The sequence below is a fragment of the Astatotilapia calliptera genome, chromosome 7 (genome assembly GCF_964374335.1).
Source record: "Astatotilapia calliptera chromosome 7, fAstCal68.1, whole genome shotgun sequence".
NCBI lineage: Eukaryota > Metazoa > Chordata > Actinopteri > Cichliformes > Cichlidae > Astatotilapia > Astatotilapia calliptera.
The window spans coordinates 2,369,395-2,392,519 of record NC_137428.1 but is presented as its reverse complement, the minus strand read 5'-3'; the positions used below and the strand labels follow the sequence as shown (position 1 = coordinate 2,392,519).

General features: G+C 41.0%; 2 protein-coding genes and 1 long non-coding RNA gene across 3 annotated transcripts; all 3 read left to right on the top strand.

Annotated features, from left to right (window-relative positions):
* Positions 1–6,171: 6,171 nt before the first annotated feature.
* On the top strand, positions 6,172–9,334 carry LOC113025070 (uncharacterized). Its single transcript, XM_026172456.2, has 4 exons — positions 6,172–6,328; positions 6,427–6,482; positions 8,346–9,195; positions 9,280–9,334. The coding sequence occupies exons 1-3, from the start codon at positions 6,249–6,251 to the stop codon at positions 9,155–9,157; spliced, it is 948 nt and encodes a 315-aa protein (XP_026028241.2). The 5' UTR covers positions 6,172–6,248; the 3' UTR covers positions 9,158–9,195; positions 9,280–9,334.
* A 3,334-nt stretch (positions 9,335–12,668) lies between these two features.
* On the top strand, positions 12,669–15,502 carry LOC145429907 (uncharacterized). The gene is made up of 3 exons (XR_013910239.1): positions 12,669–12,916; positions 13,010–13,065; positions 13,635–15,502. It is a non-coding gene; the product is annotated as an uncharacterized LOC145429907 (long non-coding RNA).
* Positions 15,503–18,861: 3,359 nt separating this feature from the next.
* On the top strand, positions 18,862–22,800 carry LOC145429651 (uncharacterized). The gene is made up of 5 exons (XM_080303362.1): positions 18,862–19,127; positions 19,592–19,787; positions 19,886–19,941; positions 21,824–22,661; positions 22,746–22,800. The coding sequence occupies exons 2-4, from the start codon at positions 19,762–19,764 to the stop codon at positions 22,621–22,623; spliced, it is 882 nt and encodes a 293-aa protein (XP_080159488.1). The 5' UTR covers positions 18,862–19,127; positions 19,592–19,761; the 3' UTR covers positions 22,624–22,661; positions 22,746–22,800.
* Positions 22,801–23,125: the final 325 nt, after the last annotated feature.

Below are 23,125 nucleotides of genomic sequence, written 5' to 3'. Positions count from 1 at the left end.
TGAAGAACTATCAACCAATGCATCATGGGAACCCCCCAGCAGTCTACATCTATTGCAGCATAACTGAGGATTCAGGGTCACCTGGTCCAGCCCTAACTATATGCTTTAGCAAAAAGGAAAGTTTGAAGCCTAATCTTGAAAGTAGAGATGGTGTCTGTCTCCTGAATCCAAACTGGAAGCTGGTTCCACAGAAGAGGGGCCTGAAAACTGAAGGCTCTGCCTCCCATTCTACTTTTAAATACTCTAGGAACAACAAGTAGGCCTGCAGTGTGAGAGCGAAGTGCTCTAGTAGGGTGATTATGGTACTACAAGGTCATTAAGATAAGATGGGGCCTGATTATTTATTTAAGCCAATGAAGGGAAGCCAACAAAAGAGAAATCTGCTCTCTTTCTAGTCCCTGTCAGGACTCTTGCTGCAGCATTTTGGATCAGCTGAAGGCTTTTCAGGGAGTTTTTAGGACTTCATAATAATAATGAATTACAGTCGTCCAGTGTAGAAATAATAAATGCATGAACTAGTTTTTCAGCGTCACTCTGAGACAGGATATTTCTAAAATGACACCAAGGTTCCTCAGTGTTACTGGAGGCCAAGGTAATGCCATCCAGAGTAAGAATCTGGTTAGATACCATATTTCTAAGATTTTCAGGGCAGAGTACAATAACCTCAGTTTGATCTGAATTAAGAAGCAAAAAATTAGCAGCCATCCAGGTCTTTGTCTTTAAGACATTCCTGCAGTTTAACTCATTGGTGTGTGTTATCTGGCTTCATGGACAGATAGAGCTGGGTGTCATCTGCATAGCAGTGTAAATGTATGCTATGTCTTCTAATGATGCTGCCTAAGGGAAGCATGTATAGTGTAAACAGAATTGGTCCTAGCACTGAACCCTGTGGAACTCCATAATTGACCTCAGTGTGTGAAGAGGACTCTCCATTTACATGCACAAACTGGAGTCTATTAGATAGATATGATACAAACCACTGCAGTGCAGTACCTGTAATACCTACAGCATGTTCTAATCGCTCTAATAGGATATTATGGTCGACAGTATCGAACGCTGCACTGAGGTCTAGCAGGACAAGCACAGAGATGAGTCCACTGTCAGAGGCCATAAGAAGATCATTTGTAACCTTCACTAAAGCTGTTTCTGTGCTGTGATGAGCTCTGAAACCTGACGGAAACTCTTCAAATAAACCTCTGCAGATGATCAGTTAGCTGCTTGACAACTACTCTTTCAAGGATTTTTGATATGAAAGGAAGGTTGTAGATTGGCCTATAATTAGCTAACTCAGAAATATCAATTGGAGAAAAAGACTCTAAATGTTGCATCTGTGGGATGATTATGGGTAATTTTTTCTCTAATTGTTAAAATTTTATTTGTGAAGATGTTAATGAAGTCATTACTTGTTAACGTTAAAGGGATAGTTGGCTCAACAAACACATTACTGTAATCCGATTACTTTTTTCAACTAACGAGTAAAGTAAGGGATTACTATTGCAAAAACGGTAATTAGATTACAGTTACTTTCCCGTAGGAATGCTGCGTTACTAAAACTGTGATTTTTTGCGAGAATGTCTCATGACAGTGACGTAAGCGAATGTGACGTTCGTGACAACAGCTGTGTGCATTTAAAGCGTGGAAGTACTGACCTTACTTTGAGTTTGGTTCCATAAAAAGTGACAAAAACATTAGCGTTCGTTCAGCGTGGGAAGAAAACTTCTTTCTACAGCGAAAAAAACCCTAAACTTACGAGCAAGCACCAAGTGCGCAACGACGTAATGGGAAATTCACAGAGAAACTCGCGGATTCTTCAACTGACCGCTGCGGCACACCTGCACCAGGGCAAACCTCTGCCTGCCCCACTCCTAGAGCAACAGGACCGCTAGTCTTTGATTTTATTTATTTTCTGCTGTGTTTCACTTGCATCTATTTGTGTGTAAACACAAAAAATATTTTATTTTATGTGCTGGAATGTGCAGAAAATAGGTTTAAATGTTAAACAAATTTCTTCCAGTCAGAGAATGTAGCATATAATTTCATTTTTGCTTGATGCATAAAGTTAAAAGATTAAAATTGATAAAACAAGTTTTAAAAACAGACTTTTCCATTTGTTTACATTTTGTATGATGGATTATGCAGAAAAAGTAGAATTGGGCTGAAAATTCTCTCGCTTTATCACCTATTCAGGTTGTAATTCGTGTTTTTAAAAGTAACTAAGTAACTAAGTAATTAATTACTTTTGAAAATAAGTAATCCGTAAAGTAACGGGATTACTTTTGGGGGGAAGTAATCAGTAATTAGTTACTGATTACTTTTTTCAAGAAAGTTGACCAACACTGCTCAAAAGAGCTCTGACTTTTTGTCAGCCTGGCTACAGTGCTGAAGAGAAACCTGGGGTTGTTCTTATTTTCTTCAATCAGTGATGAATAGTAAGATGTTCTGGCTTTACAGAGGGCTTTCTCATAAAGCAACAAACAGTTTCTCCAGGCTAAATGATGATCTTCTAAATTTGTGACGCGCCATTTCCTCTCCAACTTACAAGTTATCTGCTTTAGGCTACACAGAAACTACACAGAAAACTCTGTGTAAGGCCCAGGTGGACGATAGATGATAACAAGTCAGACTGGTTTCTGTTTCAAATATTTTTTTTGTTTCAAATATTTTTTATTGAGAGCAAGTATCATGATTGTAGTTTTTACAAATTGACATAACATAGCTTATGCTCCTTTTTTTCTCTAAACTAACAAGGCAAATAATTAAACAACACCAACAACAACAAAAAAAAAAAAAAAAAAAAAAACCCGCAGTCACCCATAAGGGGTCCCAATACCCCGGCTGTCAGCAAAAGGGAAGAGAAACAAGTAAGCAATGTTTTATATTTTCCCAAGGTATATAAGTAAAGGGTGCCAGATTAATTCAAAATCTTTTACATTGTCATTCATACTATATCTTATTTTTTCAAGGTGAAGAGTGTTTATAAGTTCAGTAAGCCACATTTTTAATACAGGAGTCTCATTGCCTTTCCAAAGCTGCAGGATCAATTTCTTTGCAATAATCAAAGCATATGCCATAAACCTTTTTTGAGAACGTTGTAAATTTTGTGTTTCGTTGGAAATCCCAAAGATGATTACTGTCGGATTTGGTTCAATCTTACTTTTAAAAATATTAGACATATAAGTAAAAATATCATACCAAAAACCCTGAAGCCTTGGACATAGTGCAAAACAATGTAACAGATTTCCATAGTGTATCTTGCATTTTTCACAGAGGGGGGAACACTCTGGATACATTTTGTGAAGTTTTTCCCTTGAATAGTGTAGTCTGTGTATAATTTTGTACTGAATTAAACAGTGACGGGAATTAATAAAAGGCGTATTTATGTTGTGTAAGGCCTCCTGCCAGAAATCTTCTGATAGGAGAGTCCCAAAATCTTTTTCCCACTCCTCTTTGATTGAAGTAGTTGAAGGTATACTCATCTCCTGTATTGAATTATAAAATAATGAAATTCTCTGTTCAAACCCCCTTCCATCACTAAGACATCTGTCCAAAGGATCGGACGATATGTTTTCAAATTGTGGCAGGTATGTACGGATATAGTCTCTTAGTTGAAGATATCTAAAAAAATGACTGTGAGGCAATCCAAATCTATCTTTTAAATGTTGGAATGACATAAAAGTATCATTTAGGTATAAATCTTTTAATTTACAAATTCCCAATTCCTGCCATATATTGAAAGCTCCGTCTACACATGATGGAAGGAAAGAGGGGTTAGCTGTAATGGATGTACACATTGATAGTTTTTTCAATTTGAAGTGCTTAATTATTTGTCTCCAAATTTGTACGGTATTATGAATCACTGGATTCGAATTGTAATATGAGTTTGTCAAAAGAATAGGAGAGAGTAGTATTCCACCAACACAGTAAGGAAGGCAATCCTCCCGCTCCATCTGTAAGCCGTTAGGGAGTATTGCAGTGTCATCCAATAGAAGGGAAATTATTCTTAAATTTGATGCCCAGTAGTAGTACATAAAGTTAGGTAGTGTAAGTCCACCAAGGGATCTATGTTTGCATAGGTGGTCTTTTTTTATTCTATGTGTTTTATAATTCCATATAAATGGCATAATGATGGCGTCCATCTTTTTAAAAAAAGATTTGGGCAAGAAAATTGGGATGTTTTGAACCAGATACAAATACTGCGGGAGGAATACCATTCTTATTGAATTCACTCTCCCTATTAAAGAAATAGTAAGTGTCCTCCAGTACTGAATGTTATTTTTAAGTTTCTCCAGTAAGGGAAGAAAATTCTCTTTCATTAGGGAGCTGTATTTTTTTGGTATTGTAATGCCCAAGTAAGTGATTTTTTCATAGGTTATTTTAAATGGAAGAGATGTAAGCCATTGTTTATTCTCTAATTTAATGGGCAGTATTTCGCTTTTTCCCCAGTTAATCTTGTAGCCTGCGAAAGTACTGAATTTATCAATCACGGAGAGAATTGCTGGGAGGGATATTAATGGTTTTGTTATGTATAATAATATGTCGTCAGCATAGAGCGATATAGAATTAGAAGTGTATGTTGTATCATAACCGTGTATATCCATATGGGTTCGAATTGTCTGTGCTAAGGGTTCCAAAGCCAGGGCAAATAATAAAGGACTAAGAGAGCATCCTTGTCTTGTACCTCTGCTGAGTTTAAACTGAGTTGATAATGTCTGATTTGTAAGAATTCTGGCTGTGGGATTATTATAAAGTAGTTTTATCCAAGAGATGAAATCTTGTCCCAGTTGAAATTTTTCTAGGACTGCAAAGAGGTAGGACCACTCCACATGATCGAATGCCTTTTCGGCATCCAAGCTAAGTATAAGTAGGTCCTGTTGTACCTTGGGGGAATAGATTATATTAAATAGACGTCGAAGATTATTAAAAGAACTCCTGTTTGGAATGAAACCTGTTTGGTCTGAATGCACCAATTTATCTATTACTGTTTTAAGTCTACTCGCTAGTATTTTAGCCAGAATTTTTTGATCAGAATTTAATAGAGAAATAGGTCTATATGATCCCACTTCCTCCGGTGCTTTGCCTTTTTTTGGAAGTACTATAATAGTTGCTTCATTCAATGTTGGAGGTAGGGTGCTCTGGTTTCTGAGTTTTACAGCTGGGGTGGACGAGGCTAAGCATCAGGCTTTCAAATGAATTAAAAGTCTGTCTGGGTCTTTGGTTGATTAATAAGCTGGTGTGGAAAATTGCTGCCACACCTCCCCCTCAGCCTGTGCTTCGAGGTTTCTGGTAGTTAGAATGACTCGGGGGTGTTGATTCATTTAAACTAACATAATCATCCCGCTGCAACCAGGTTTCTGTGAGGCAGAGTAAATCGATTTGTTGATCAATTATTAACTCATGTACTAACAGGGACTTGGAGGAGAGAGACCTAATGTTTAATAATCCACATTTCACTGTTTTACTCTTTGGTGCAGTTGAGGATACTGTATTGTTCTTTCTTTGTGATTTTTTTATGTTTATGTCACAACATCAAGCAGCACTGAGTGGACGAGAGCATCAGGAGGTCGACCCTGTGACCCGGTGCAGAGGGAACGCTCGGCGTTTGTAATGCTGACCAAACAAAACCATGTGGGAGATTCAGTGTCAATGATTCGTACCATCTGAACTCGTGGGGTAACATTTTTGAAAATGCTATAAATACAAAGAAATATAATATAAATACTCTTTCTGCCACGATGCCACGTCTCTGTTTGAAATTGGATTTTTAATCTTAATTAGATGTTTTTACCTGGATAAATAAAGGTACTGTACTGGGCTAAGAAATAATAAAGTCCATAGCGTGAAGGCTCTTCTTCTTTGAAGCCTAATGGCAGCTGGTAAACCAACTTAAAGCCACATTACTGCCACCTACTGGAGCGTGGGTGGGAAAATAGCAGGAAAAAATAACTACGTTGTCTCCTTCAATCCTGTAACGGGAAGATATTCAAATGAAAGATTTTGTAATTCTGTGTTGCTGTCCTAAACAAATTCCTCAGGTTGCTAAATATAGCCACTAATTTCTTCTCTCTCCCTCACACGTGTATGGGGGAGGGAAGTTGACCTGTTGGGTACCTCAGTTCAACTTCTCATTAAAACAGGATAATTGGAAACACCTGCAGTAGGAAGGACCTATAAAGACAGCAGCATGTCCTGAACACTTGACTCAGAAGCACACTGGTGTTTGGCTGGAGTAGCTGACAGGGCACGACTGCATGCACAGTCTGGTTGGAGGGTTTGAGGACACAGCGAGTGCAGCTGCAGCAGTCATGGCTGCTCGGTTCCTCATTGCAAGGTACCACGTTTAAATGTGCTTTCATGATCTACACTTCCTGTACTCAAATGTGGACCTTTGTCTGGTTTTATCTTTACTGTATTTGTGCTGTTTGACAGGTTTTTACTGCTTTATGTTTTGAGTGATGTGGACTACTCCTCAGCTTTTCCAGGAGGTGAGCCTTACTTGCATCTTGTTGTTATGAATTTTGTCCAAAGCCTGTAGCAAATAACATTTTCAGCCTGTGCTGAAACAACCTGCTCCACAGTTAAAAAACTATAACAACTTACTGCCTTACCTGAAGAGTCCAGCAAAGTCATGCCTGCACGCAGAACCTGGAGCATCTCTTTAGAAAACACTTAATCATTCTTTAGATTCAAGATTATTGGGGAAAGTATGAAGGCCTTCAGTGGGTACTAAACAGGAGACAAAACAACCTTGGAAACAGCTAATATTCTAGCGCACATAATTAATACATTAGAAGTCTTTGAAAGCTGACTGTTAATGCCACTAAATGGGTCTGCAGTCTACCTTTGTAAGGACAACGCAGCCAATGGGCTAAAGTTCTGTCATGTCCAAATCAGCAGGTTAAATTTGGTTTGCTTTGGAAGCAGAGAATTGAAGTGGATAAAATGTATCAGACACTGAGAAATGTCACCAGAAGACTCTAAAGAATTGAATGTTTCTGATGCTAGAGCAACGTTAAACTGGAAATGCTGATTAGATCCAGTGGTGGGACAAAGTATTCCAGACCAAACCAAAAAGCCAGGTTTTCTTCATCTAAACTGGCTTGACAACATCTAAAACGCCAGTTGAAGGTGACTGGTGTTAAGGTTCTTGGTGTTTTGTATGCAGCACATTTCCAACAAAGTGCTTTACAGACTAAAGTGTAAAATGCACAACAACAATAAAATTTTTAGAATAATAAAATAAAAATATAAAATGATACAATAAGATAAACATCTGCAGCAACAGTGACCAAAGCTGTAAAATTTGATGTTTGGGTCAACATGTGCTGGAAGTGAGGCCATTAAAGCTGTGTCTTTTAGAAACGTAAGATGTTCCAGTGTTTGTGCAGATCCAGTATTTAGAGGCAGGGGTGTCCAACTCCAGGCCTCGATGGCCAATGTCCTGCAGGTTTTAGATCTCACCCTGGGTCAACACATCTGAATCAAGTGATTAGTTCATTACCAGGCCTCTGGAGAACTTCAAGGCATGTTGAGGAGGTAATTGAACCATTTGAATCAGCTGTGTTGGATCAAGAACACATCTAAAAGAAGGGGTTTGGTCGTTTTCATGATGTAAAAACGAAACTTGAATCCTGTAAGGAAGCCAGTGTAGGGAGGCTAGCACTGGGGTTATGCTCCATCAGTTTCATACCTGTCAGCAGACAAACGGCTGCATGTTGGCCCACCTGAAAATGGTAAATTGAGGACTGGTCCAAACCAAAAAGTGGAGAGCCTCGCACTAGTCCAAACTGCAACTGAATGAAAAGATGGTAACAAACGGCTAAATGCTCTTCATGGCACTGAAAACTAACCCTTTGTAAAGTTTTAAACACAGGGAAATATCTGTTTATGTAAATACTTTCGGGAAGAAACTGAAATGACTGATTCTAGAAGCAAATTTCACTTGCTTGGCCCACGTCGTCATTTTAGGGTTGACAGTGTTTTAGTAGGTAAAGGTGAATGGCTTGGCCAGTTGAGCTGCGGTTTGGGGAAGGCCTCAAAGGGTACTGGCAGCGGCTCCCAGGCCTGGCAGATCCCCTGTGTACTAAATAGATGTGAAGAAGATAAAGAATTTAAAAAAGGGGAGGCAGGGTCTGTGCAAAAAGGTTTCTTTAGCTGCAATCATCTGCGTTTCTTGCCGCCTTACAGATTAGGAAACAAATTTTGGTCCACTCAGAGAAGACCTCTGTCAAATTTAAGTCACTTTCCTCCTGTTAAGATAAATGTGCATCAGTATACTGAAAAACTGTAGATGTGGTTTTTTTTTTTAGCTTGGTATAATCTGTATTCTTACCCATGTTCTCTCTCAGCCACAAGTCCTGTGCAGCCTAGAGCGTGGCAGGGTGGAAGAGAGGAACACAATGTGTATGGAAGTCCTCGTCCTTTCCAGTACATGAGGGCTCTGCGGCCGACAGATCCAAAGATCAACCCTAATGTGCACGATCAGGTCCAAGTCCAATCCCCGAGATTGTATCAGCCACGCTCCAATATTCCCGCCCACAGACCCATGGAAACGTATCCGCTCCAGCCTCGAGCACACAGAAACCACCTTGTGGCCAAGCCCAGGAGCTTTGACTTGAGCCTGAGGATTCCTTTTGCTCAGTCTCGTGATGGTGCTAATCCTCCTCGGTACAGACCAAGCGGCTTTATTATTGACAACAGTTTTAATAATCCCGGCAGACGCCATGGCCATGACGCTTCCAAGCTGGGCTACCAGTTCAGCTTATCCGTTCCCTTTTCACGAGGTCCTCCACGCCGCCAGGAGCATCACGGCGGACATCAACACAGGCCTGAGGAAGATGATTTGGGTCACCAAAGACCGCAAGTTTATGTGCCGGCCAATACAAGGCCGCACCCCAACGAGCATCATCGTGAATATTATCATCGTGACGAAGGCCGCCCTGGTCAGGTCTCTGCATTTCCGGCGCCAGATGGACTGGAACGCCCATCAAGGCCGCGCCATCCTCAGAGATATGTCGACCCTTACAGTGGCTACTACAACTACCACATGAATCCTACGTGGAACGACTACTGGTTGTATTACCATGGACCTCACTGGGGTCATGTAAAGCATCCATCTTCTGACCCTTGGCCAAATTTCCATCGGTCAGCTTCAGACTGACATGGATGGAAGAGACGAGCCAAACTCGCAGGGTTCAGGTGGGTCACTGGTTTTTGGATATTACAACATGGCATTTCTTGATGGTTAAAACCTGTTCCTCATAATTTCTTCCTCCTCCACAGCTCTACAGTGCAACAAGGATCTCCTGTATTTATCTAAAATAAAGTGTGAAAGCTCTCCTGCAGTTTCTCTCGTCTTCTGTCAGGTTGAAAGAATAGCTGAACACTTGGGTTGAGGTTGCTCTTTAGAGCTAATGACATTCATGTGTTTGCAAGCAACAAGTCTATGCCCGAATGTTAAAAGCCACTGACTCTGCAGCTCATTAAATATTTGGGTGATGTACATTTTGAACTGCATCTAGAGATGTAACTGAGCCCAGTATTTCACAATTATCGCAGGCACTCCAATTTATGTAGAAACTCCATTCGGCCATCGAATGACACTTCAGTCGAATTCCTGCTCTGAGGAGTCTCAAGCTGGGATCGCTGCCTGCCAAGACACGAGATTAGCCCCCCAAACTGTCAGTTTTGGCAGACTATTGAATAGTTTCTCACATCTTAAACTTGTTCTCCAGGACAGTTCTTGGCTGCAGAGGATGACTTGAATGTTTAACGTTTTCTCCCTGGTGAATAATGACAAAGATTTAGGTAAGATGATTCTTCTAAGGGTGAAATGAGACCTGTCCCCTCCTGAGCCTTTATCAAATGCAGTGGAGCACTGAGGTTTGGCAGTTGCTGAAAGAAGACGTTCTGCTGCACCCAGTCCAGATTGGCTGGCCTTGGCTAATCCCTTTAAGCAAAATATGTAATTCTCAGATTATAGTATTCGCCAACATGTTGCCTCTAGACGAGCCCCTAAAATTGAGGCTGTTAAGTTTGAGTGTGCCTGATCTAAAATGGCCTGTATTTATATAGCGATTTACTAGTCCCTAAGGACCCCAAAGCGCTTGACATATCCAGTCATCACCCATTCACACACACACTGGTAATGGCAGCTACATTGTAGCCACTGACAGAGGCAAGGCTGCCGGACACTGGCGCCACCGGGCCCTCTGACCACCACCAGTAGGCAATGGGTGAAGTGTCTTGCCCAAGGACACAATGACCGAGACTGTCCAAGCCGGGGCTCGAACCGGCAACCTTCCGATTACAAGGCGAACTCCCAACTCTTGAGCCACGATCGCCCTAATGATCTAAAACTTAATTCTGCAGGCTCTCAAGCTTTTAACGCCTGCCACACCACTACTAGCATATCATTCAAGAACCTTGCGTTTTCCTCCAAATCAGACTTGAAAATTAAAGTGACTGGATGTAGCGCAAAACTGTAAGTGGTAGTCTGCTCAGGTACCAGTTTCAGCCCTGTTAGAGGCAATGGACAAAATGCTGATTGGCCTAGAACTGGCAAGAGCTTGAGCAGCCCCACACTTGTGTACGGGTAAAAATGGAGGTTTTCGTTTAAAAAAAAAAAATATATATTTCTATCCACATGTAAACGCTAAAAATGAAATGTTGGCAAATCAGAAGCCTGGGACGGAAAGACTAAAGTACTTCCAAAAAGTTTTGTTTTCTTGGAAAGGCAGACAAATTTGTTACTTTTCAAATGCCTTCAGCATTTCAAATGTTAAAAGTATTTTGGTTGGTGTAGACTTGCAACTAGGAATGAACAATAAAAAGTAAATTTATTCAAAACCACGTTAGGATTGTGGAAGCAGCTGTGTTGACTGTAGAGGCCACGTCCGAAGTTCCCTCTGATGTCTCTGTCTTTCTAAACGGACGGACAGTAACTGTGTAAGAACTGCAGATAGTCAGATTAACAGCAACAGTATTTTGTCTCTATCTGCCATTGTAGAAATTCATCTCATGTAAACAATAACATGGCGCACAGCGTCGCGTCGAACAAAGCGCACACCTGTGACGTTCCGTGGCTAAATATCAGTTTTCCTCATCCACACGTAAACGCAAAAACTGAGTATTTGAGATTCTCCACCCTGGCAGGAGTTTTTAAAAATCTGTTTTCAGTTTTACGTGTGGACGAAAGGTGCAAATGCACAGAAAAATCTGCGTTTTCAAAAATACCTGTGTACATGTGGCCCTAGCCTTACTTGAAGTCATCCCTTGGATATGGACAAATATAATTTTTCATAGCTAGATGTACCGCCACTAGATGCCATGAGAGATGCCACATTTTCAGCAACCAGCTCTTTGGGAGTTCCATTATTGGTGAAAAATAAAATTTTATGGCTGTCGTTGGAGTTTCTTTTATTTTTAAAGTTGTCTGTTGTGTAGATAAACACTGGCTCATGTGTGTTAGATGCCTGTTTTATGCTTGACTGATTTGTAGGTCAGTTTTACATTCCTGCAGCTGTGTCCATGGTGGGGGTTTGTTGGTTTTTCACACCAACCACACAAAGAAAATCATCAGATCGGGTGAAGTTGCTTTTTTAAAAAATAAATAAATAAATAAAACATTTTCTGTTATCACATTTTGGTGAGTCTGTGTGAACTTGAGCTCACTGGGTTAAATCCCAGTGCATCTTATTCTTTAGCCAGAGTGGATCGTCTGCCGCCTCCTCCTATCCCAGCATCCTTCTCTTTCACTCCACCCTCTGCTTGTCCTCCTTCATTACATCCATGAATCGTCTTTGAGGTCTTCCTCTTTATTGCCTGGCAGCTCTATTTTTGACATCCTTTGTCAGTGTATCCACTCTCCCTCCTCTGTACAAAAAAGAGGAAAAACAGTCTACTCTAGAGTTTGAATCGGATATTAAAATTTTATTCATCTTTCATCAACCTTTTGAACATAGCTTGAAAGCTTTTAGAGCTGTATTCAAACATGTCAAGCTGATTAACGCACACTGTAAATGTGTTCTGTCCCTTTACCATTTTCTGTTCAGTGTTCATTTATTTCTCTCATGATTTTCTCAGTAACGTCAAAATAAAAGCACCCAACTTCACTGTGTGTATGTTGGAGCCTTTACATGTTTATTTCCTGGCTTGGCCACAGATGACAGAGCGACTCATCCTCCTTCAGCTGTTCATGAATTTCCACAGCCAAATCTGGTTGTGGTGATACTTTCAGGTTCTTGTAGTGTGTCGTTGACCAGGCAGGTAAATTAGCTTCAGTTTGTGGTTGAAGGCTAAACAGCACATTCAGTCATGTAGTGTTGCCTCACCCCAAGAACAATTCAGCTATTTAATCTTAAAGTATCTCAAGTCTTTTTTTGTTTGCTTTCTTAACATAAAAACCATATATTTCATACCTCTGATAAATTTGCCTTTAATGTAGCCAATTTATTTTATGTTGGTGCTTGAGCTCAATGCAAGACTTTTATTATTAGTCTTTTATTTCATGTCAAAATGTGTATAAGCGCATAAAACTGTAAAAGGAAAACAATACAGCGCTGTACTGTAGAAGTTGAAATCAAACGTGTTCTTGTTGTCCACATCCCCTCTGGGGCATAGATTCAATCATTCTAACGTCTCAGCCAGGCCAATCACATCAAGTGTTTGCACCTGTGTGAGGCAGAGTTTGCTTCAGCCCAACTTTTCATTAGGAAGATAGAAAAGACACACACAGACAGCCGCGTGGCTTGGATGCTCGACTTTGAGTCTCGTGGGTGTTTAGTTGGAGGAGCTGGAAGTTGGGCTTTCTGGATCCACGGCTGACAGGGCAGCTGTGCTGCACAGTCCAGCTCAGCGCTCGCAGCTGTGAGGACACAGCGACTGCAGCAGTCATGGCTGCTGGCTTCCTAATTACAAGGTAACACATTAAATATGAAACCAAATGGGTTTTATTAGGTCCATTTTATTTACTTGAGTCTACCTTGACTGTGTATTTGTAACTGTTTAACAGATTATTGCTGGTCTGTTTGTTGAGTGAGGTGAACTACTCCTCAGCTTTTCCAAGAGGTAAGCCTAACTCACCTCCTGCTGAGGGAACTAATACAAAAATCCACATGTAACTGTTTTACTCTTTCCTTTATTGCAATATTGTTTTGCTATACAGCAAATGGAGAATCTATAAAGGGGACTCGAGGTGGCACTCTTCTTCAGTCCTGAAATGTAATTTTTACAATCTGAATCTAATAAATGATTAAATATTGTCAGTTAAATACCAGTGTAAGTAAAAAAAAAAAAATTAATTAAAAGTAAGCTTTATTCACAGTCCTGTTTCAAGACCATGTACATTGAAACAGGACTGTGTAGAGTATATCTGCAGTATTTTAATGTTATGGAGTTACAGGGTCTAAATGCTCCACACTATTAAATATGAGTTGTCCTGTGCTTCATGTTACGCTGCTTAAAATGTCGCACAGGGAACTAAACAAGAACCTTGTTTAAGCCAACTGTCAGGCCGGTTTATTCCTGCAGAAATATGTTGTTGAGGTTCTAGAGGTGTTGGTTTGGAAAATATAGTCTAAATGTCCAAATTTTACAATGTAATTTGTAACTTAACCTTCACCTGTTTTCTTTCATAGCCAGAAGTTTTGTGCAACCGGGAGTGTGGCAAAGTGAAGGAGAGGAAGAAGCCTACAACTATGAGAACTGTCATCCTTTCTACTACATCAGTGCCCAGGACAAAACATTGGAAAAGCAGGGACGTTTAATGATGGCCCCTTTCCATATCTGTAAACAAAACCATCCCATAGTGTACCAAAAAGCCTCAAACCTCAAGCCTGCAAACCCCTTGCAGCCACGATCTAATGTTGCCACCAAATGGCCAAAGGAGACTGTTCTACCCCAGCCTCCACCACAGAAGAAATATCTGTCACCCAAACCCAAAAGCTACGAATTTAGTCTGAGCATTCCATATTTTGATCTTTCGGTCAGACATGAAGGGGGAGATTTGGCCAGTGAAGGACATGATGGTGGAAATGATACCGCTCCTGTCTCTAAACCAGGCTTTCAAATCGACTTATCTGTTCCCTCTTCATCTGTCTCTCAATATCCCAATATCCCAATGACCAGCTATGTTGACAGTTCAGTAAATCAAGAAAATCCAGAGAACACAGAGTTTGTCAATTACGGTAACATAAAGCAGGAAATGCCACAATCAAGGCAACCTTTCTTAAACTCTGCTGGTAGTAGTTACTCAGAAACACAGGAACAGGCTTATAAACCATATTCCATCGAAACACAATCAAGTTCAACTCTTACTGGATCAGAAAGACCTTTTCTACATTTTCAAACACAGGAGCAGACTTATGAGCCAGTTCATGTTAAACCACAAAGCTCCACTCTGCATGAAACAGAAAGGCCTTTCTTCAACTTTGAAACAACACCACAACAGACTTTTGAGCCAAGTCGTGTTAAGCCCCAGTCAAGTTCACCAATAACTGGATCAGAATGGCCTTTCTTTAACTCTGCAGCAACACAGCAACAGACACATGAACCAGGTTATCTTAGACCTCAATCAAGCTCAACCCTTGGTGGATCAGAATGGCCTGCCTTAAACTTGGCACCACCCCGGCAACAATCCTTTGAGGCAGGTCATCTTAAGCCTCAAACAAGTTCAGCAATAGCTGGATCAGAATGGCCTGTCTTCAATTCGGCACCACCCCGGCAACAATCCTTCGAGGCAGATGGTCTAAAGCCTCAATCAAGTTTAACCCTTGGTGGATCAGAATGGCCTGCTTTAAACTTAGCACCAATTCAGCAACAGACTCGTGAATCAGGTTATCTTAAGCAACAATCAAGCTCAACCCTTGCTGGATCAGAATGGCCTGCCTTAAACTTGGCACCACCTCGGCAACGAACCTTTGAGCCAGGTCGTGTTAAGCCACAGTCCAGTTCAGCAATAGCTGGATCAGAATGGCCTGCCTTAAACTCCGCAACACAGCAACAGACTCATGAGTCGGGTTATCTTAAACCACAATCAATTCCAGCCTTTGGTGGATCAGAATGGCCTGTCTTCAATTTGGCACAGACTCGGCAACAAACCTTTGAGGCAGCTGGTCTTAAGCCTCAATCACGTTCAACACTTGGTGGATCAGAATGGCCTGCTTTAAACTTAGCACCAATTCAGCAACAGACTCATGAATCAGGTTATCTTAAGCAACAATCAATTCCAGCCCTTGGTGGATCAGACTGGCCTGTCTTCAATTTGGCACCGACTCGGCAACAAACCTTTGAGGTAGATGGTCTTAAGCCTCAATCACGTTCAACCCTGGATGGATCAGAATGGCCTACCTTAAATATGGCACCAACTCTGCAACAGGCTTTACACAGGAACTAACTCAGTGTCAACTCTGTTCAATCTGTGCACAAAGGTTATTTTACTTTTGGAGCGCATTTCTGCCAAGACTGTAACTCACCATGCAAATAAATACACAATTTCCTTCTTGCATCTGATGTCATTTATATTTTTATACTTTTACTCATACATCTCGAGTCCCTTTAGGGCAAAAATAACTTGGTATTCACTTATATTTTCTAAAATGTCCAATAATAGTTTTAGAAATCTTTAACATTTTATCGTACTTCTGTATATTGCCTTCTACAAAGATATTTGACCACAAGCAGGCTGCTTTGCCGGGAATGTTGTCACCTCTGTAGTAAGAAATGCAGTGTTTGATCTTACATCAGGGCCTGCTGTTTCTGTGTTTAAATAGTGATTCTATATTGGTGTTGGGTGTGGATGCCAGAGTGCCTTATTACAGCTGGAATGGGTCCTCATTTCCAACTCCCTCACTTACTTTTATAACTGGTAAGATAAGAATAGAAGGATGACAGGATAAAGACATGCTGTGGAAGAGAGACAGAGATTAATGACAAGTATGATTCAAGGAGGTGTATTAACACATAGTGAGTGAAGAACTATCAACCAATGCATCATGGGAATCCCCCAGCAGTCTACATCTATTGCAGCATAACTGAGGATTCAGGGTCACCTGGTCCAGCCCTAACTATATGCTTTAGCAAAAAGGAAAGTTTGAAGCCTAATCTTGAAAGTAGAGATGGTGTCTGTCTCCTGAATCCAAACTGGAAGCTGGTTCCACAGAAGAGGGGCCTGAAAACTGAAGGCTCTGCCTCCCATTCTACTTTTAAATACTCTAGGAACAACAAGTAGGCCTGCAGAGCGAGAGCGAAGTGCTCTAATAGGGTGATATGGTGCTACAAGGTCATTAAGATAAGATGGGGCCTGATTATTTATTTAAGCCAATGAAGGGAAGCCAACAAAAGAGAAATCTGCTCTCTTTCTAGTCCCTGTCAGGACTCTTGCTGCAGCATTTTGGATCAGCTGAAGGCTTTTCAGGGAGTTTTTAGGACTTCATAATAATAATGAATTACAGTCGTCCAGTGTAGAAATAATAAATGCATGAACTAGTTTTTCAGCGTCACTCTGAGACAGGATATTTCTAAAATGACACCAAGGTTCCTCAGTGTTACTGGAGGCCAAGGTAATGCCATCCAGAGTAAGAATCTGGTTAGATACCATATTTCTAAGATTTTCAGGGCAGAGTACAATAACCTCAGTTTGATCTGAATTAAGAAGCAAAAAATTAGCAGCCATCCAGGTCTTTGTCTTTAAGACATTCCTGCAGTTTAACTCATTGGTGTGTGTTATCTGGCTTCATGGACAGATAGAGCTGGGTGTCATCTGCATAGCAGTGTAAATGTATGCTATGTCTTCTAATGATGCTGACTAAGGGAAGCATGTATAGTGTAAACAGAATTGGTCCTAGCACTGAACCCTGTGGAACTCCATAATTAACCTCAGTGTGTGAAGAGGAATCTCCATTTACATGCACAAACTGGAGTCTATTAGATAGATATGATACAAACCACTGCAGTGCAGTACCTGTAATACCTACAGCATGTTCTAATCGCTCTAATAGGATATTATGGTCGACAGTATCGAACGCTGCACTGAGGTCTAGCAGGACAAGCACAGAGATGAGTCCACTGTCAGAGGCCATAAGAAGATCATTTGTAACCTTCACTAAAGCTGTTTCTGTGCTGTGATGAGCTCTGAAACCTGACGGAAACTCTTCAAATAAACCTCTGCAGATGATCAGTTAGCTGCTTGACAACTACTCTTTCAAGGATTTTTGATATGAAAGGAAGGTTGTAGATTGGCCTATAATTAGCTAACTCAGAAATATCAATTGGAGAAAAAGACTCTAAATGTTGAATCTGTGGGATGATTATGGGTAATTTTTTCTCTAATTGTTAAAATTTTATTTGTGAAGATGTTAATGAAGTCATTACTTGTTAACGTTAAAGGGATAGTTGGCTCAACAAACACATTACTGTAATCCGATTACTTTTTTCAACTAACGAGTAAAGTAAGGGATTACTATTGCAAAAACGGTAATTAGATTACAGTTACTTTCCCATAGGAATGCTGCGTTACTAAAACTGTGATTTTTTGCGAGAATGTCTCATGACAGTGACGTAAGCGAATGTGACGTTCGTGACAACAGCTGTGTGCATTTAAAGCGTGGAAGTACTGACCTTACTTTGAGTTTGGTTCCATAAAAAGTGACAATAACATTAGCGTTCGTTCAGCGTGGGAAGAAAACTTCTTTCTACAGCGAAAAAACCCCTAAACTTACGAGCAAGCACCAAGTGCGCAACGACGTAATGGGAAATTCACAGAGAAACTCGCGGATTCTTCAACTGACCGCTGCGGCACACCTGCACCAGGGCAAACCTCTGCCTGCCCCACTCCTAGAGCAACAGGACCGCTAGTCTTTGATTTTATTTATTTTCTGCTGTGTTTCACTTGCATCTATTTGTGTGTAAACACAAAAAAATATTTTATTTTATGTGCTGGAATGTGCAGAAAATAGGTTTAAATGTTAAACAAATTTCTTCCAGTCAGAGAATGTAGCATATAATTTCATTTTTGCTTGATGCATAAAGTTAAAAGATTAAAATTGATAAAACAAGTTTTAAAAACAGACTTTTCCATTTGTTTACATTTTGTATGATGGATTATGCAGAAAAAGTAGAATTGGGCTGAAAATTCTCTCGCTTTATCACCTATTCAGGTTGTAATTCGTGTTTTTAAAAAGTAACTAAGTAACTAAGTAATTAATTACTTTTGAAAATAAGTAATCCGTAAAGTAACGGGATTACTTTTGGGGGGAAGTAATCAGTAATTAGTTACTGATTACTTTTTTCAAGAAAGTTGACCAACACTGCTCAAAAGAGCTCTGACTTTTTGTCAGCCTGGCTACTCTGCTGAAGAGAAACCTGGGGTTGTTCTTATTTTCTTCAATCAGTGATGAATAGTAAGATGTTCTGGCTTTACAGAGGGCTTTCTCATAAAGCAACAAACAGTTTCTCCAGGCTAAATGATGATCTTCTAAATTTGTGACGCGCCATTTCCTCTCCAACTTACAAGTTATCTGCTTTAGGCTACACAGAAACTACACAGAAAACTCTGTGTAAGGCCCAGGTGGACGATAGATGATAACAAGTCAGACTGGTTTCTGAGTTTTACAGCTGGGGTGGACGAGGCTAAGCATCAGGCTTTCAAATGAATTAAAAGTCTGTCTGGGTCTTTGGTTGATTAATAAGCTGGTGTGGAAAATTGCTGCCACACCTCCCCCTCAGCCTGTGCTTCGAGGTTTCTGGTAGTTAGAATGACTCGGGGGTGTTGATTCATTTAAACTAACATAATCATCCCGCTGCAACCAGGTTTCTGTGAGGCAGAGTAAATCGATTTGTTGATCAATTATTAACTCATGTACTAACAGGGACTTGGAGGAGAGAGACCTAATGTTTAATAATCCACATTTCACTGTTTTACTCTTTGGTGCAGTTGAGGATACTGTATTGTTCTTTCTTTGTGATTTTTTTATGTTTATGTCACAACATCAAGCAGCACTGAGTGGACGAGAGCATCAGGAGGTCGACCCTGTGACCCGGTGCAGAGGGAACGCTCGGCGTTTGTAATGCTGACCAAACAAAACCATGTGGGAGATTCAGTGTCAATGATTCGTACCATCTGAACTCGTGGGGTAACATTTTTGAAAATGCTATAAATACAAAGAAATATAATATAAATACTCTTTCTGCCACGATGCCACGTCTCTGTTTGAAATTGGATTTTTAATCTTAATTAGATGTTTTTACCTGGATAAATAAAGGTACTGTACTGGGCTAAGAAATAATAAAGTCCATAGCGTGAAGGCTCTTCTTCTTTGAAGCCTAATGGCAGCTGGTAAACCAACTTAAAGCCACATTACTGCCACCTACTGGAGCGTGGGTGGGAAAATAGCAGGAAAAAATAACTACGTTGTCTCCTTCAATCCTGTAACGGGAAGATATTCAAATGAAAGATTTTGTAATTCTGTGTTGCTGTCCTAAACAAATTCCTCAGGTTGCTAAATATAGCCACTAATTTCTTCTCTCTCCCTCACACGTGTATGGGGGAGGGAAGTTGACCTGTTGGGTACCTCAGTTCAACTTCTCATTAAAACAGGCTAATTGGAAACACCTGCAGTAGGAAGGACCTATAAAGACAGCAGCATGTCCTGAACACTTGACTCAGAAGCACACTGGTGTTTGGCTGGAGTAGCTGACAGGGCACCACTGCATGCACAGTCTGGTTGGAGGGTTTGTGAGGACACAGCGAGTGCAGCTGCAGCAGTCATGGCTGCTCGGTTCCTCATTGCAAGGTACCACGTTTAAATGTGCTTTCATGATCTACACTTCCTGTACTCAAATGTGGACCTTTGTCTGGTTTTATCTTTACTGTATTTGTGCTGTTTGACAGGTTTTTACTGCTTTATGTTTTGAGTGATGTGGACTACTCCTCAGCTTTTCCAGGAGGTGAGCCTTACTTGCATCTTGTTGTTATGAATTTTTTCCAAAGCCTGTAGCAAATAACATTTTCAGCCTGTGCTGAAACAACCTGCTCCACAGTTAAAAAACTATAACAACTTACTGCCTTACCTGAAGAGTCCAGCAAAGTCATGCCTGCACGCAGAACCTGGAGCATCTCTTTAGAAAACACTTAATCATTCTTTAGATTCAAGATTATTGGGGAAAGTATGAAGTCCTTCAGTGGGTACTAAACAGGAGACAAAACAACCTTGGGAACAGCTAATATTCTAGAGCACATAATTAATACATTACAAGTCTTTGAAAGCTGACTGTTAATGCCACTAAATGGGTCTGCAGTCTACCTTTGTAAGGACAATGCAGCCAATGGGCTAAAGTTCTGTCATGTCCAAATCAGCAGGTTAAATTTGGTTTGCTTTGGAAGCAGAGAATTGAAGTGGATAAAATGTATCAGACACTGAGAAATGTCACCAGAAGACTCTAAAGAATTGAATGTTTCTGATGCTAGAGCAACGTTAAACTGGAAATGCTGATTAGATCCAGTGGTGGGACAAAGTATTCCAGACCAAACCAAAAAGCCAGGTTTTCTTCATCTAAACTGGCTTGACAACATCTAAAACGCCAGTTGAAGGTGACTGGTGTTAAGGTTCTTGGTGTTTTGTATACAGCACACTTCCAACAAAGCGCTTTACAGACTAAAGTGTAAAATGCACAACAATAATAAAATTTTTAGAATAATAAAAATATAAAATGATACAATAAGATAAACATCTGCAGCAACAGTGACCAAAGCTGTAAAATTTGATGTTTGGGTCAACATGTGCTGGAAGTCAGTCCATTAAAGCTGTGTCTTTTTGAAACGTAAGATGTTCCAGTGTTTGTGCAGATCCAGTATTTGGAGGCAGGGGTGTCCAACTCCAGGCCTCGAGGGCCAGTGTCCTGCAGGTTTTAGATCTCACCCTGTGTCAACACATCTGAATCAAGTGATTAGTTCATTACCAGGCCTCTGGAGAACTTCAAGGCATGTTGAAGAGGTAATTTAACCGTTTGAATCAGCTGTGTTGGATCAAGGACACATCTAAAGGAAGGGGTTTGGTCGTTTTCATGATGTAAAAACACAACTTGAATCCTGTAAGGAAGCCAGTGTAGGGAGGCTAGCACTGGGGTTATGCTCCATCAGTTTCATACCTGTCAGCAGACAAATGGCTGCATGTTGGCCCACCTGAAAATGGTAAATTGAGGACTGGTCCAAACCAAAAAGTGGAGAGCCTCGCACTAGTCCAAACTGCAACTGAATGAAAAGATGGTAACAAACAGCTAAATCCTCTTCATGGCACTGAAAACTAACCCTTTGTAAAGTTTTAAACACAGGGAAATATCTGTTTATGTAAATACTTTCGGGAAGAAACTGAAATGACTGATTCTAGAAGCAAATTTCACTTGCTTGGCCCACGTCATCATTTTAGGGTTGACAGTGTTTTAGTAGGTAAAGGTGAATGGCTTGGCCAGTTGAGCTGCGGTTTGGGGAAGACCTCAAAGGGTACTGGCAGCGGCTCCCAGGCCTGGCAGATCCCCTGTGTACTAAATAGATGTGAAGAAGATAAAGAATTTAAAAAAGGGGAGGCAGGGTCTGTGCAAAAAGGTTTCTTTAGCTGCAATTATCTGCATTTCTTGCCGCCTTACAGATTAGGAAACACAAATTTTGGTCCACTCAGAGAAGACCTCTGTCAAATTTAAGTCACTTTCCTCCTGTTAAGATGAATCTGCATCAGTATACTGAAAAACTGTAGATGTGGTTTTTTTTTTTGTTTGTTTGTTTTTTTTTTTTAAGCTTGGTATAATCTGTATTCTTACCCATGTTCTCTCTCAGCCACAAGTCCTGTGCAGCCTAGAGCGTGGCAGGGTGGAAGAGGGGAACACGATGTGTATGGAAGTCCTCGTCCTTTCCAGTACATGAGGGCTCTGCGGCCGACAGATCCAAAGATCAACCCTAATGTGCACGATCAGGTCCAAGTCCAATCCCCGAGATCGTATCAGCCACGCTCCAATATTCCCGCCCACAGACCCATGGAAACGTATCCGCTCCAGCCTCAAGCACACAGAAACCACCTTGTGGCCAAGCCCAGGAGCTTTGACTTGAGCCTGAGGATTCCTTTTGCTCAGTCTCGTGATGGTGCTAATCCTCCTCGGTACGGACCAAGCGGCTTTATTATTGACAACAGTTTTAATAATCCCGGCAGACGCCATGGCCATGACGCTTCCAAGCTGGGCTACCAGTTCAGCTTATCCGTTCCCTTTTCACGAGGTTCTCCACGCCGCCAGGAATATCACGGCGGACATCGACACAGGCCTGAGGAAGATGATTTGGGTCACCAAAGACCGCAAGTTTATGTGCCGGCTCATACAAGGCCGCATCCCAACGAGCAGCATCATCGTGATGAAGGCCGCCCTGGTCAGGTCTCTGCATTTCCGGAGCCAGATGGACTGGAACGCCCATCAAGGCCGCGCCATCCTCAGAGATATGTTGACCCTTACAGTGGCTACTACAACTCCCACATGAATCCTACATGGAACGACTACTGGTGGTATTACCATGGACCTCACTGGGGTCATGTAACGCATCCATCTTCTGACCCTTGGCCAAATTTCCATCGGTCAGCTTCAGACTGACATGGATGGAAGAGACGAGCCAAACTCGCAGGGCTCAGGTGGGTCACTGGTTTTTGGCTATTACAACATGGCATTTCTTGATGGTTAAAACCTGTTCCTCATAATTTCTTCCTCCTTCACAGCTCTACAGTGCAACAAGGATCTCCTGTATTTATCTAAAATAAAGTGTGAAAGCTCTCCTGCAGTTTCTCTCGTCTTCTGTCAGGTTGAAAGAATAGCTGAACACTTGGGTTGAGGTTGCTCTTTAGAGCTAATGACATTCATGTGTTTGCAAGCAACAAGTCTATGCCCGAATGTTAAAAGCCACTGACTCTGCAGCTCATTAAATATTTGGGTGATGTACATTTTGAACTGCATCTAGAGATGTAACTGAGCCCAGTATTTCACAATTATTGCAGGCTTGACACCAAATCAAGTGTCCCGTCTTTCACAACCTGCTCTTGTACAAGTTTACAAGCACTCCAATTTATGTAGAAACTCCATTCGGCCATCGAATGACACT

Bases quoted from the DNA above. Each gene is read 5' to 3' on its own strand.
- LOC113025070 (XM_026172456.2), top strand. From the start codon at position 6,249: ATGCACAGTCTGGTTGGAGGGTTTGAGGACACAGCGAGTGCAGCTGCA. The intron at 6,329-6,426 runs GTACCACGTTTA...GCTGTTTGACAG, and splicing joins GCTCGGTTCCTCATTGCAAG to GTTTTTACTGCTTTATGTTT. The intron at 6,483-8,345 runs GTGAGCCTTACT...GTTCTCTCTCAG, and splicing joins CTCCTCAGCTTTTCCAGGAG to CCACAAGTCCTGTGCAGCCT.
- LOC145429651 (XM_080303362.1), top strand. From the start codon at position 19,762: ATGGCTGCTCGGTTCCTCATTGCAAG. The intron at 19,788-19,885 runs GTACCACGTTTA...GCTGTTTGACAG, and splicing joins GCTCGGTTCCTCATTGCAAG to GTTTTTACTGCTTTATGTTT. The intron at 19,942-21,823 runs GTGAGCCTTACT...GTTCTCTCTCAG, and splicing joins CTCCTCAGCTTTTCCAGGAG to CCACAAGTCCTGTGCAGCCT.